We start from the raw sequence: 15,647 nt of genomic DNA, 5'->3' as shown, positions 1-15,647 counted from the left end.
CTACATGAAGATGCCACACACACAGAGAGCTGATGCAGCAAGAATGCAACAAAAAGAGACTCAGATACCCAGTGCCGCCTGCAAGTGGACACAGAAGAACACACAGCGAATGGACATAAAGAGCAGACAACAGGGGGACAGGGGTGGGAGGGGGGGAGAGAAATAAATTTAAAAATCTTTAAAAAAAGATTTTAAAATGAGTTTATATAGGTAAAGCACATAGAACAGTATCTGGCACATAGCAGGGCTCTATAATTGTTGGCTCAGAATTATTTTTATAAATTAAGAGGCCTCTCTAAGCCCATTAATTGTGATACTGCTTCTTGATTATAAGATGGAAAAGCCTCCAAATGAATTAAGATCACTGATGGGTAGAATGGCTACAGATGCTCTCTGTCACACTCATTACTTGAGTTTCTTTTGCCCTAAAAACCCAAGTCTCAAAAAACAAACAAATGAACATAAAAAAACCCTACGTTTTAGTTTCCTAAGCTAATCTGTAAAACAGGGATACTAACAGCCCAGTATTTATGTGACTGTGAGTTGACCTTTCTCATTATTCCCATTACATAGCTGGGAAAATTGAGACTCAGAGATGAAGTGATTTGCCCAAAGTCACACAGCAAGTTACACTTGGGATACAACTCAGGTGTTCTATTTTATAGTCTGAGCTCTTAATTCCTATGCTAGACATAGATGGATAGTGAGGTAGTGAACCACAAATAGTTATTTTCTGAATAAATAAGCTTGGAAATTCACTATCTTAATGATTACAAAGGAGATGACATTTCCTGCCTGGTCTGCATGATTCCAAACCATTTAACCATTTTGGCTGTTTTTTTTTTTTTTTGAATGACAAATTAACTTTTGGTTATTGCATATTCATTACTTTAAAGAGCTGTGAAGGCCAGCTCCTTTAGAAGGTGAGCTCTTAAGACCCTACAGTCCTGGAAAGTGAGTGTCTAAGTCAAGACATTTGCTTTACAGGTGAGGAAAGGAGGTGGGAAAAGGGAACTTGCCTCTCGTACTGACTCCAGTGATGCCTCCTACAAGTTCAACCTTCCTGTGCAGGTCCTTCTTGGCAGAAAAAAAGTGGATTCATTTATCCTTCAACTGTCCATGCAACAATTTATTATATGATCAGAAATGTTTGATAAACAAATGAATGTTAATAGAACCTGCTCCAGGTGGAGTGTCTTGGGCGAGTTGACCTTGTTCCTGCTCTCCCTGCAAGGCTGCCTATCTGGGGAAAGCGGGGTAACTTTCTTCCGCTGCAGATCTCAGTTGCAAGGCCACCTCCTTGGAGAAACCATTCTTGGCCACTACCTAAAGTAGCTCATGCCACTCAGCCATCCTCTGCCCTACCACTTTGTTTCCTTCATAACATTTGTCGCACAGGAATTCTGTTTAACTGTTAACAGTCCCCCTTCACGAAGGCAGGTCTCTTGTCTATGTTGTTCACTGCTGTATCCCAATTATAAGGAACAATACCAGGCCCAGAGTAGATAATATTTGTTGAATGAAAAATGAATGAATTAATGGATGAGGTGACATTGATTTCTGCTCAGGAAAGAAACATCTGGTGATTTTAAATGGAGATGGAGTGAGAGAGACGTTGCCCTGGAGCTCCTTGGTGAGGATGGCCTGTCCAGCAGGGGTTTAACTAATCAGCACATGCATTTTCTGAATCACAAAAAGTGCCAGGAACATTTAATTTCTGTTAATTGGCACCAAGGAAGAGGGATTGTTATAGAAATTGCCGGCCAGCTGGAAGCCTGTCCGTGTCAGACATATTTGCAAATCAGAATGGACATTTCATAAACCCTGTCAACCTTGTGAAGCTGCAAATCCCCAGAGGGTCACACCATTCAGAGGCATAGAAACCCTAAGCCTTATACCTCTAGCAGAGGGCTGAGGCGGCACCTGGAGAGAAAAGATCAATGAGGGCCATGCCATAAGATGCATTTTAAAATCACTGTCCGATTGCCTCAACCCTGGCATCATTTACCAGCTTTTCTGAAAGGGTAAGTGAGCAGAAGCAGCGCAGTTTTCTAGTTTAACAGAACTGGCCCCACCATTTCCAGTGATCTTAAGACAAGTAATTTATCTCCTCAGCCTCAGCTGTCTGATACAGAAATAGTGGACAATCATACTTAACTCTTGGGGTTGTCCTGAGGATTAAATGAGAAAATGCACATCAATAATCATGATGGGAAGTGAACTTGGCCTAGTGGATAGTGTGTCTGTCTACCACATGGAAGGTCCGCGGTTCAAACCCCGGGCCTCCTTGGCCCGTGTGGAGCTGGTCCATGCGCAGTGCTGATGCGTGCAAGGAGTGCCCTGCCATGCAGGGGTGTCCCCCGCGTAGGGGAGCCCCACGCACAAGGAGTGCACCCGTAAGGAGAGCCGCCCAGCGCGAAAGAAAGTTCAGCCTGCCCAGGAATGGCGCTGCACACATGGAGAGCTGACACAACAAGATGACACAACAAGAAGAAACAGAGATTCCCGTGCCACTGACAACAACAGAAGCGAACAAAAAGAAGAACACGCAGCAAATGGACACAGAGAACAGACAACGGGGGTGGGGGGGGGAGGGAAGGGGAGAGAAATAAATTAATCTTTAAAAAGAAAATCATGATAGTTAATGTTACAGAACATTTTATATGTGCTGGTCACTGTGCTAATCACTTTATGCGATTGGCTCATATAATTCCCACCAAATCACTTACGGAAAGTACAGTTAATACCTACATTTTATTGGTGAAGGCACTATGGGACACAGCTAGGAAACGCAGAGCCAAGATTTGAACACAGGTCACCGACTCCAGGGTCTTCTTAACAGTCCTGTAACTGACCCTCTAAGGGATTAGCCCAGGTCTGGCATTTAGTATGCATCTAATGAATGGAAGCTAGTATGACTCTGTTCTTATATTTAGCACTTCTGCTCACCCTGCTTGTTTGTGCTCTCTTTGTCATAGCTGAAACCCTGCCAAGAGCTCCCACTTCCAGAGCTTCTACTGTGTACCAGCACCTGGTCTGCCTGTCTCAATTCTCCCAGTAGTCCTGTGGAGTGCCTTTTTATTATTTTCTACTTTTCAAACAAAGAAAGAAATCTCAGGGAGGTTAACCTGTCAAGGTCAGCTAGCCAAGAAATGCTGGGGCCAGAATTTGAACCTAGGGACTCAGGAGCTTTGCACATCCCAGCATTTCTCCAGCCCACCCAGCTTTTATCTTTCAGAACCTGTTTCTCCTCACAGAAGTTCTTCCTGACAACAGAAATGCTCCCTCATTCTCTCCTCTCTTCACTTCTGTCTGTATAGCAGAGTTTAGCTCTTTGCTATACTCTGCTTTTTAAAAAAGTATTGTTGTAGTAACATATATAACATAATATTTGCCATTTTAACCATTTTTGAGTACAATTCAGTGGCAATTACATTTACAATGTTGTGCTACCACCACCATCATCCATTACCAAAACTTTATCCCTTCAAAATGAAGCTCTGTACCATTGAACATTAACTCCCTTTTCTCCCTGCCCCTCCCCCTCCCCTGATCCCTGGTAAAACTCGAATCCACTTTCTGTCTCTATGAATTTGCTTATTCTAGATAATTCATATAAGTGGGATCATGCATTATTTGTCCTTTTGTGTCATTTCACTCAGCATGATGTCTTCAAGGTTCAGGGTTGTATGCATGTACGCTTTGTTTTTGAATTGTGCCTCCATATTCATCTACTAGTAACAGCTACCGTTTATTGATCACTTTACTGTATCCAATATCATGCTAAGAGATGTCCACGAATGATTTCATTTAATCTTGACGAGAACCCCGTGTGGTGGACATCTGATATCATTTTATAGATGAGAAAACCAAGTCTGGGAAGATGCAGTGACTTTCCCAAGTTCCTTTGGTAACTTGCCAAAGGAAACACAGCTAGTAAGCAACAAAACTGGAACAAAATCCTAGGCAATCTGGTTCCAAAACTCATCACCCTCGCTATGACATTATATTGCCTCCCTATGGGTTGTACATTCGAATGGACTGGAACATAGCTGGTACAGCTACCCTCAAATCCTTGTGGACTGATGCTTTAAAGTCTGGTTCTCTGTCGGAGGCCCCATAATGAAGTAGGTCTAAGCTCCCAAACTTGCCAACATCTAAAAACAACTTAAGCTCAAAAAAGAATTCAGCTTATAAATAGAATGTGCAAAATGGAAATTTGAAAATGTGGTTCTGATATCTAAAATTAACCTTACCTTCAAAATAGTATCACCCCTTCTGACTGTTCTGTTCCTTGTCTTTCTAGCTGTGACTGACATGTCCTCGTCATACAAGGCAGTTCGCCAGCTCTCTCCTTGACCAAGATGTAAAACATCTCCCCAAAGAACCGGGGAAGGGGAGGAGCAGGAACTGGGATATCACCCTTTGAAGGCCTTAGTGATTTGAATTCTGTGTCCCCCCCCCCACCTGTTTCAGCTGCGTCCTTAGGATTGATTCAAGTTTGCTTTGTTTGCATGTGAGGGTCTCCTGAACACAAAAGACTCTCATAGTCCTCTTGTATAGATAGGGAATTATTATTTGCATGGGAAGGTTGTAAGGATGGCTCTAGCCTCCAGGACACGTGTGACTAATAGCAAATGGGGGCATCACAACTGGTCCACAAGTTGGCCAGTCACGCTAGCTCTGATTCCAATAACATGAACCAAGGATGAATAAAAAGGCCTTTGCCTTTCTGCCTGGGTCTTAGCTTTCACCCCTTTCTGTGTGACATGGTTCACCTCTTGCCCATCCCGCAGTGACCCTGTTTGCATAATTAGCTTGCAGCTGTGGGTGTGTCTGCCCCCAAAAGCAAATGCTTTTGAACTTTGGGTAAACAGCAGCACAGAGCACTGGAAGATGTAGCTCCCTGAACCCTCTTGTTCCTGTGGAGATGAAAGTGGGGGTCACTTGGAAACCATATATCCCTTCTTCTGGGACTCTGCTCTGTGTTATTTAGAGGGAAGGCGAAACCAGAAATTATCTGGTGAAGAGGGAGAGATCTACGGAATGAAAATAATTGTTTTGATGTCAATGATCCGGAACCACACTGCAAGTTTTGGTTCTTTTTCAAGTTGCCTGGCTATGCCTGGTTACCCTTGCAGCAGGGGCACATTAAAAAAAAAAAATCTCTGTGCAGAGCACTATCTTCCTACCCCTTCTTCTTGGACATCAAGACTCTACCTTCTACTTTTTCTCTGGGAGGGCTTGACCCTGAGTTAAGTCCTCCCAACCCCTATCCTCGCATCCACCTTGTGACCTCAGCAGCACATCCCCATGGAGCTGCAGCTTCAAGTATGTTATGGGCATGTGAGTGTTTCCACTGAAGAAGACGGAGGCTTTGGGCTTACAGTCTTGGGTTCTAGTCCTTGTGCTCTTGAACAGGTCATTCAATCTCTGAGCCTTAATCCCCATCTCTGAAATGGGATAATAGCAGTCTCCACCTTATAGGGTTGGATAGGATTAGAAGAGATGTGAAGTGCATAGTCACTTTTTTTGTTAAGTTCCCCTTCCCTCTCAAAAAGATGTGTGGCCTCAGGTAAGGAATTCAAACATTCTGGGTCTCACTTTTCTGATCTGTAAATGGGGACAAAATATAGCTTTTTTCTCTGCACATCTCATGAGGCTCTTATGAGAATTTATCCTCAGTAGCAAAAAGATCTGTTTCAGGTTCAGATCCTGAGGAGATGCTTTCTGCTTCTGCAGTTGGCTACCCAGAAGCGCTGAACAAGGCCCAGAGGAGAGTCGCCTTGAAAGCCCTAAACTCAAAACAATCTGGGCACAGACACCAGCTTTTTCCCTATTCAGGAGCAAAAAGGATGCCCCGAACAGCTGTAAAAATCCTACTAAACTAGAACCTCTCTAAACCAGATATGCTGGTGCATTAAAATCTCAGTTCCTACCAACGAATCAAAGTCTTAGAATCCCAGTGTCAGAAGCCAAATGGAGCTCAAATATTCAGGCAGAGAATCTATGGCCTCGGGCTGCAATATTTGCTTTGATTAGTGTTTATGAAGCACCACTCTGGGCTGCACTGAATAGTCCCTGAGGCACATGAGTGGGAAAATTGCAAGGGAACGATAAGCATGGAATTCAAGACAGTGGTGATGAAGGAAGGGGGTGGGGTGGGGGTAAAGGAAGGGAATGAAATTAGAAGTTGCACAAAGTGCACTTCGGTGGTCTCAAGAATTATTTTTAAAAGCTGGGTGGTAGGTATATGGTTGTTTTATGAAAAGCAGAAAGGCACCCCCAACCCCAGGAAAAGTGAAAAGAAACAAAACTCTGTATCTGTTCTTACCTATCTTGTCACCTGCTGTGTCTGCATTGTCTTGCACACACACCTGGCCCAGGGTGGGTGACGGATGCTGTCCAGTGAATGAATGGAGGCACCTGTGAAACCACAACACTCCACCTTGTCCTTCCCACCCCTTACCTTTGATTTGAAGGAAGACCTTGGATCCTGCCTCTGCTGCAGTTTGTCAAAGTGTAGGTCGGAGGGCAGAAGAGCTTCTTGGGAACATTTTATTTCTGCTCTGGTGTAGGGCATAAAATTATGGCCTAGCAAACAGATAGCTTGATCTTTGAATATTTCTCTATTTCAAGCAAAATGTCCTTGCGTGTTTTTTTTTTCCCAATGCCACTGAGCTGCAAAGATCTCTGGAGTTAACTCCTCTAGTTTGGTCCTGCCTGCCAAACATCCATCAGGTGACTGTCTTTCACGGTCACCTGAGAGGTTGCTGGAAGAGCTGACATGCTCTTCTTTTAGCCAAAGGGAGAACTTGTGGTCTTTACTCTCAATATGCAAACAAGAGAAGCATCAGCGACAGCAGCTGAGGGCCCCGGCACTGCCCTGTGCCAGCTTGCTAAGCACTTGGCCCCAGCTGGAGAGACCTGATGCAACTTTGCTATTCTGCCTGCCACAGCTGTTCTCTTCCCAGGAGGTGAGTCCAGAGGACGTGTGGCTGGCCTGTGTGGTCAGGGGTGGGAGAGGATGAGGATGGATGCTTGCTCAACTTATGGAAACAAATGACTTCCAGACCCACTAAAACAGATGCCAGAGGAGCTGGGAGGCTAAAGGGCATTCCTTAGGCCTGCAAAAGTATTAGCTGAAAAGGGAAACTAGCAAGCAGGGAACTGCCTTCCCTTCTCGTCAGCTCTTTGCTGAGGGCAAGGGCCTGGACAGTAATTGTCAAAGGCTGGATACTGTCCAGGATGGGAGGGTGGGAAGAGCACTGGGCCGGACAGCAGTGCTCTCTGCCACTGAGTGACCTCTTCTGGGTCTTGTTCTGTAGGACAGGGTAAAAGGCAGACTATTTAGCAACAAGTATAGCATAGGCACTGGCCAATCAAAATGAAGAAGGGCTTTATTTTTGCAGGTCTCCACTGTGGTTGGCCTTAACCCTTTAGCTGCTGGATGGTAGAGGCACTGAGATCTGGGAAAGGGGCCAGAGTGCAGGGGTGGGGCAAGGCAAGGCGAGTTTGGAGGATCTGCTATCATTTATCAGTACAGACCTGCGTCAGTCTCTTAAGAATCTGCTTGGCCGTTACTTCCTGTTGAATGACACAGCTAATGTCAGCTCTGCTATACAATGTGCAGGGGCTGGGAAGTGGGGGAGTAGCCCTCCTACTATCTGTGGTTAACCTTTAAGCCTCAGTTTCCTCAGCTCTGTAATGGGGATCATTACGCCTGTCTTCTAAGGTTGTGGTAGGAATTAAATAAGAGGCTGTACCCATAGCTCTCTTTGCAGTGCCTAGCACATAGTAAATGTTCATACATGTTGGTCGAATAAATTATTTGAAGGTGTCAATGAGGTCAATTCTTACTTGGAAATAACATGCCTGCCCCTTTGAGGCCCTATAAGAATCCACAGTGATGGGACTTGGTTTGGAAGTTGGTGAATTTGATGCTGGGTGCAGTGGAGGTGGCAAGCTCTTGAGACATGCTCTTGAGACATGTTGGTTTGGCTGGTCATGTCATATACCTGCCAGCTTGTTAAACTCAATGCTAAACTAAGTGTTTTTTTGCCAGCAGGGGGTGCGGGGGTAAAGATGAGGCATAAGTTACTCATATTTTGACAAATCGTGTACTCCCTCCCTGTCCTTGTGTCTTCCCACTTCTCCATCTTGATTATTACATTCAGGTCAATGAGGCATGGAGTTGGGCATGCTGATTTTGTGGTGCAGACACGGGTCAGTACCACACAAAAGCACTAGAATGACGTGCTACCACATTAACTTTGCCAGCCCCAAAGGATAATAGTTTTGTTTTTGTGTTATCAAGGTCTGGAAAAGTCTCTGGACAATTCAGTTTGCCAAGAGTGTGGGTAGATGTAAAAGATATGTTTTCAATCCAGGATCTTCAAGAAGTGGCCAGGGGAAAGGCCTAATTAGACCTGATTTTCTGAAAAAATTTTAAATAGCACCCAGTCTTTGTAGCAAATGGAATTTATGCATTAAAGTGCCCACATTGATAGGCATGCAATAAATGTTAAATCACAACAATTAAGTTTAATGAGAATTAACGGGTTCTTTTACAACATTGCTCTGGCTTCCAGGCTGCCTCCTCACCCTGTTTACTTACAAGGCTCTGCCTGCCCGGCCCTGCCCGCTCCAGCCCCATCTAGTGGGATCACCTAGTTTTGCCCCCTTCCGCATTGCAGCTTCCATCCTCCTTTTCCCACCTGTCAGGAATGTCAAAGTCATTTCCCCTCCCTTACTGCCCCACTTTTATCTTCTTCCCTTATAGTTTTTCACAATCCTCTATCTTTCTCACCCCCCCCCTCTCTTTTTCTCCTATCTATTTTCTTTACCTTTCTTCCTCCTCTCCCCACTTTCCTCTCCAAATTTTTTTGTCCAGGCCCTTTTATAATAAAAGAGCTTTCCTCTCTGACGCACCCCCACCCCAGCCTTGGACTGTCATAGCCTTGCTAACATTGCTGTTTTTTCTGGAGACTAGTCTGCCCCAAACAAGAAAGAAGAAACCATAAAGGAAAGCATATGGCAACACAAACAGGATATTTATCTAAGTGCAAATTCTATGTTTTTAAGCATGCTGTGTTTCTTTGGGGAACTCAGTCGATAAAGTCAGAATGAGTTAATTGTCCATAATACCGCACGGGGCCCTAGCCACAGTTGCATGCTGCCTGCTTATCTATTGTGTAGGATCGCAAGTGGGAAAACAGATCGGGAAGGATAAAGTATGATAATCTTTTGATATGTGGTAGTGAGCTTTTTTTCTCTGACCTTGTTTGGAGGAAACTAAAGGAGCTGACGGCCTTTGGTTTTAGTTTATTGACCGCCACCACCCCCACCCCCACCACCACCCTCACCACCACCCTCACCACACTCCAAGTATTCATCTCACAACCCTCCCAGAAACTCTCCCTTCACATTCAGGATTATGACGCTCTGGAAGAAGCAGTGATGGCAGCGACTAGCAGTCAACGTACAGGCCCAAAGATGGCAGAAGCTGTTCCGGTGCTTGTTGAGATGGTGATGGGGTCAGAGAAGCAATGCCAACCTTCCCCTCACCACAGAAATTCTACGACGAACCAAGGGACGAGAGGCCACACGCCCCGTGCTGAGGGACAAAGTGTGTAGGACAGCTCCCACTCCTTGTTCTGCGAAGTGGGCCTTGCTACATGGAATCATTCTATTTGGAGGTTACCCAGTCTATCCTGCCACCAGGGGCAAGAAGCCCTCCTCTCACCTTTTCTTTCCTGGAGGTAAAATAGATGTGATGAGGACTCATGCTCAAATCCCTAAAGAATGGCAGGACACCCTCAGTGGAGGCAGACTGTATTTAAATGCAATTCACCTCTTTGGGGTCTGGGAAAAGCCACCTGAAGATTCATTTGCTGGGAAACACAGTCTGTGTGGCTGAGGCAGTGGACACGGGGGTCACAGCCTTGCCAAAAGTTGACTTTCTCCGGAGGTCTGTCTGCTGTCCGGAATGGCAGCCACTTCTGTGGGCGAATAGGATGGTCATCTCTGGGTCCAAGGGGGCTGCTTCGGGCTGGGACCCCTTGGGGGTGGCCGGTTGTTCGGGCTTTCCAGAAGTGGGATGGGAGGTGTAATGTTTGGTGGGAGGAGGGCTGTAATTCTGAAATCTCACAGTTTTGACTTGCTGTAAGAAAAGAGAAAAGATAACAAAGAGTGAGGTGGGAGATGGATGTTACTTCCCCCTGAGACTTGGTTCATGCTGCTTCTCTACCCTTGTCCCCACTTCAAATGCTTCATTTATATGTTCCTTCAACAAAAGTGTCCACTATCAGTGTCTACCATGCATATCATGCTCTCCTAGGTGCTGTGAATCCCAGAGTGAACAAAATAGCCCGACAGACCATTATAGCATGTGCACAGGGGAGAGTCTAACATGAGCTGGGGAATAAGGTGGCCAGGGAAGGCCTCTCAGAGACAGAGCTGTCTAAACTGAGAACAGCAGAATAATTAGGAATTATCCAGAAGGGCGACAGGCAAACTTTAATCGCCTGTGTAAAAGACCTGAGGCAAGAAGAAAAGATCCCTTCCGGAAAGGGAAAGGCCCATCTCAACCCTACCTCCTCCTCAAGGCATGCCCTGATAACTCCATTTAAAGTTTTCCATAATGACCTTATAAGTCCTCAGAGCAGAGTTTGCAAACTGGACACCCATTGGCTAAATTTAACCCACTGCGTTTGAGCATTTGACTTAGGAACCAACACATGAAGATGGGGACATTACACACAAAAATCAAGATTTCATGTTTCTTAGAAAAATCAAAGATTTTGCAATACTGGGCCCATGCCCCATTCTGGTAACAGTTGGCAGGAGCTGGGTAACAGTTCCCCCTCTACATGACATATATGGTCTCTGGTTTGTCCCTGGCACCCTTGCGCCCTCTTTGCTTTCACCTCTCCTTGCCTATTATAAATTTGCCTGGTACCTTTAGGTGTTGGCTTGGCCAATCCTGACTTAGAGTTTAATAATGTGCTCTCTGGTACTGCGTAGGGATTTTTTTCCCTATGAAATTCTTTCCTAGTATCCCTCAGTAAGAATCCAAGTCTCTTAGGATACAGATGGACCACTTTTCTTAATACTTTTTCACCCTCACCATATCTAGCAGATTTCTGGGCACTTACTAAGTGCTTAAAGCTTGAGGCCTCTATGTAATAGATAGGTGTAATATGTAACTGGGGCCTGGAAAACTTTATATTTCTTGAATAGTATAATTCAGAATAAGAACTCCCACCACTTATATCAGTCAACACTAACTTTTTTCCAAATCCTTTGCCCTACAAGCTTATAGCTTAGCATTAAGAGTTTTTCTATCAAATCTGGATTCTACTCCACTCATGCATCTTAGCTCTGTGACTCTGGATAATATACTTTAATTTCCTAAGACTCTGTTACCTCATTTTAAAATGAAGATATGAATGATAATACTTGTGAAGGTTGTTGTCCATATTAAACAAAATGGGACGTGTGAACTGCTCAGCACAGTGCCTGCCAGGTTGTTAGCACCCACTGATGTTTCACAAATAGGGGGAAACCACGCCCTCCTTCTATGCTGGGGAAAATGGGTGATGATGGAGTGGTGGTGACAGCGGTGGTGGTGATGGTGTTGATGGTGGTAGCGTTGATATGACAGTGGTCGTGATGTGGTGATGGAGATATGAAGGTGATGGTGGTGGTGGTGGTGATGGAGGAGGTAGAGGATATGCTGGTGAGAGTGGTGGTGGTGGTGATGGTGGAGGTGGAGGTGATGGTGGTGGCGGTGGAGGTGGAGGTGATGGTGGAGGTGGTGGTGGTGATGGTGGTGGAGGCGATGGTGATGGTAGTGATGGTGGTGGTTGTGGTGATGTTCAATAAACTAAAAGATAGGGATGAGCATGACCTAATTTTGCTCATGTCATCTCCTTCCCACCATCTCTCCTGTTTTGAGGTTGTTATTTAGAACATGAGCCTTTACAAAAAGTTGTATGTCTTCTAGTAGGGAAAGTCCTGACCTAGATGAAGTTAACCAATGTGACCCCTGCCATAAGCTCAATAACAGTTAGTTATAGGAGTAATTATAACTCAGAATGTGACCTTTATAGTGTATTTAAAGTCTCCTGTCTCAGTTACCTCTTTTATACAATGAATAATTATGTGTCAAGCCTTATATAAGCACTTTATACATCTCATTTAATCTCCACCCCAATCTTATGAAACAATTACTATCCTTATTCCCATTTTAAAGATTAGACAAAAAAGGCAAAATGTTTTGGTCAAAATCCCTCAGCTGGTAAGCAGCAGAGCTGAAATTCAAGTCAAGATTTGTCTGCTATTGAAGCCATGCTCTTCCCAAACCACCTCTGGGTTTCAAGGGAAGTATGCGTAAAATATTTGGGAAGCACAAAGGGGAATCAGTAGCACGTCTAGCGGTGTGTGAGTGGTATGAGAATGGGGAGAGGACTTGTATGCAAAGATTCTTTTGAGGCTGCAATTTTGGTTTCTCACCCACCGACACTAAAATCTCAGGCACTGGGACACCAGCCAAGGAATTCCATAACTGCAAAGTTGGGGGTCTAAAGAGCGAGGCCCTCTTAATGTCCACCCTACCTTTTCAATGCCATTTCTCGAGTTTTCTGGTTTTACCAGGATCGATGGAGGGGCAGATGCAGGCGGTTTTGGTGGAGGCTCACTCTTGATGGGCATCTCTTTGCCTTCCATGATGAGGGAACTGGCTGCCGAGTGGATCCTGGTGTCATTGCCTCTGCTGACGAATGTGAGGGCAGGCTCCCCCGTGGGAGCAGGCTTGGGACCCACCTCTCCCGTCATCACTGAGGGTGAGGTGGGAGCCCCCGGTGGCTGGTAGAACTGGAACTGCTGAGGCCGGACGACCATGGTGGGGCTACGTCTGAGGGAGCCGACCACAAGGGTGGGGATCCCTGACTGGACGGGTCTCTGCAGGGATCCATCTGGGGAATTATATGACAGAGATATCAGTAAGGTGGGAAGCCGACCGCAGGTTGGGTAGAGGCTGGGTACGCAGTGTGTCCCGACATCCCAGAATAGTTAAGTGCTTTCCCAGTTTGATTGCGTGCACATTCTCTCAGGGCACTTCAGAGGTGACCTTATTCTTTTTTTAGTGCTGTTTGCTGATGCTGACAGCAAATAACTGGCTAGCTGAATGTCGGGGGGTGTCAGAAAATACATTACTTCCATTTGTCCTTTCTCTGTCTTACGTGCGAGCACACGCGCGCGCACGCACAGGCACACACGCACACACATACACACACACACACCCCTCTTCTCTTCTCTTGCTCCAGGCCTTTAAGATGAAGAGTGAAGAAGAAAGACACAAAGAGAGACACAGAGAGACAGCTTCACAGTGAGAAGTGAGTGCCTGAGGCATGCAGATGAAAAGAGTGACAAAAGACGGAGACAGAAAGAGACAAAGAACAGAAATTAAGACGCAGAGGAGACAACTGAGGAGAGGGAGGACAGTGGAAAGGAGGGGAGAACTCCAGCTGTTTGCTGATGAAAATTCTAATGAGTTTTAGGCATGTGGTAGTGGGACTGCTTTTTGTGGGGTAGGGGGTGGTGGAGGGAAGAAGGGTGAGTGGAATTAAGAGAGTGTGTGTGCCAGGCAAATGTGACACTAGTCAGACTCAATTTAGAAAGACTATCCCAGGGCTAGGACTGCGTGTGTATGGTTTTTGCAGTCTCGTGACACAAGCTCTGGAATCAGACCGGAACCTTGAGCAATTGTCACCTCATGGCTTCCCTGTACCCCAGAATCCTCATTTGTAAAATGCAGATTAAAGACAGTACCAAGCTCCTGTGCTGCTGTGAGGATTACATTTTATGATGTGTGCAAAGTGTTAGGACAGTGCCTGGAACATTTATTAGTTATCATTGTTTTTGGGTAAAGGAAAGGTCCAGGAGTTTGGCTTTGTCCCTTCCCTGAGTTTCTTCTTTTTTTAAAAAACTTTTTATTTTTTATCTGAGATGAGCCTTCCTCAGTAAAGGAAACCATCCTTTCCCCTCCAATTCTCTGGACGACAGGGGATCCCACCCCTTAGGCATAAGAACTGCAGGTGACCTGGGGACTCAGAAGTTCCCTGCACACTAGGGAGAGATGGGGACACACCCCTGAGAAGCACGAGTGCTTTGTCCCCAGAAGGCTCTCCTGGCATTTACAGAGGTGTAGTCAGAGTCCCAGTCAGAGATGTCAGTCCTTAATGACACTCTGTGAACATGTGCTTGAATCGAAGTCATCTGTGTCCTGCACAGAGGGCCTGAGCCAAGGCCACGGTCAGCACTGGGGCTCTACATCAAGCCAGATGTGAACCTGAAAAGCAGAACATTCACCAAACAGCCGGTATTCTCAGCTGCTGCGAGCAAGCCAGTCACCATTTACACAAGTCTGACCTTTCGATCTAGACATTTATTTTTCCACTGACAGCCCTGTTGAGGTGTGCACAGTGAATTCTCCTGTCATTTCTCTTCGCTTTGGGGAGACTGATGGCTTGAGCAGCCTCACCTTGGGGAAAGGGAGAAAGAGAAAGCCTCAGGAACCTGGGAAAGTCAGAGCAGCACTGGGGATATGTCTTTAGACTCTCATAGATGTGTGGAAAATTGGTTTTATGCCCTACGTATGCTGTAGGTTCCTAATTACCAAGAAGTTTAATGTTTTCTTATCAAACGTCTATGCAATGCAAGCAGACAAGCTCCAAGACAGTCAAGGTTTATGCAAAGGCACATCGGGAGCATAGAGAAAGTGAGAAATTGTTCATGGGATGCAATTTTTTGCATCTGTAGGTGACCTAAGATTGAATGTGACTATTTCAAATCACAGTGAGGTCAGACTAACTTTGACCTCAGTTGTAGCAATGTTAATACCCATAATATAATAATACTACACAATAGCTAATATTTCTTGAGACCTTATTATGTACCAGGTACTGTGCAATCAGATTTATTTGGGTTACTTGGTCAAATCCATACAACAATCCTGATGAGGTAGGTACTTCTTTAATCTCCATTTTACAAACGAGAACACTGAAGACCGAAGAGGTTAGTAACTTGCCCAAGGGTCTTGTGGTGGGATTATTTTGTCAGGAGAGGCAGGAAAGGGGGAGTCAAAGGGTGAAGGAGGGTGCTAGGGAAGTTGGCATGATTGGACAGGACAAGACAAAAGCAGTAAGCCTTACTGGTGATCATCAGATGAAAGCACTGGGAAAAGGTGGAGCTAAGATATTTGTTTTATTTTCCTTGGGACATTTCCCTATGTGGCAAATTGTCTCACATCTTATTCTTTTTTGATGAGTCATATCACATTTTCTTATAAAATCGTTTTTTAACATAGCAAGAGGACTGAAGAGTCTAGTTTTAATTAGGGGGCAGAGAATAAAGAATAAATCATATTTACTTTGCTTGGCTCATTTTCTTCTTCCACAGAAGTGTTAAAAGGTAGAACCTTGATGCTTTGTAGAATCATGGGCTTCAAATTCTTTTTATTTAATAGAACCATTGAAAATGAAATCTTTTATATAGAGTTTCCATATGTTAAGAGAGAAAAGTAGGGAGCTACTTTTTTTTAATAGAACCATTGAAAATGAAATCTTTTATATAGAGTTTCCATA

General features: G+C 44.9%; 1 protein-coding gene and 1 long non-coding RNA gene across 3 annotated transcripts in view; one reads left to right on the top strand and one right to left on the bottom strand.

The window, feature by feature from the left end:
- Positions 1-6,794: 6,794 nt before the first annotated feature.
- The window catches only part of LOC131274349 (uncharacterized), a 53,592-nt gene continuing 44,739 nt past the window's right edge, over positions 6,795-15,647 (top strand). The window contains exon 1 of the long non-coding RNA XR_009181585.1: positions 6,795-6,977. This is a non-coding gene — a long non-coding RNA (uncharacterized lncRNA). The remainder of the gene's footprint in view (positions 6,978-15,647) is intronic.
- Positions 9,819-15,647, bottom strand: part of SH3RF2 (SH3 domain containing ring finger 2) — a 118,528-nt gene continuing 112,699 nt past the window's right edge. For both annotated transcript variants that reach the window (XM_058280265.2, XM_004476575.5), the window contains exons 9-10: positions 12,619-12,977; positions 9,819-10,162 (exon numbers count right to left, since the gene is read on the bottom strand). In XM_058280265.2, the coding sequence (XP_058136248.1) occupies positions 9,887-10,162; positions 12,619-12,977 (635 nt within the window). In that variant the 3' untranslated portion in view covers positions 9,819-9,886. The remainder of the gene's footprint in view (positions 10,163-12,618; positions 12,978-15,647) is intronic.

Source organism: Dasypus novemcinctus, chromosome 2, assembly GCF_030445035.2.
Source record: "Dasypus novemcinctus isolate mDasNov1 chromosome 2, mDasNov1.1.hap2, whole genome shotgun sequence".
In the NCBI taxonomy this organism is placed as follows: domain Eukaryota; kingdom Metazoa; phylum Chordata; class Mammalia; order Cingulata; family Dasypodidae; genus Dasypus; species Dasypus novemcinctus.
The sequence above is the reverse complement of the archived record's forward strand: the minus strand, read 5'-3'. Positions and strand labels throughout refer to the sequence as shown.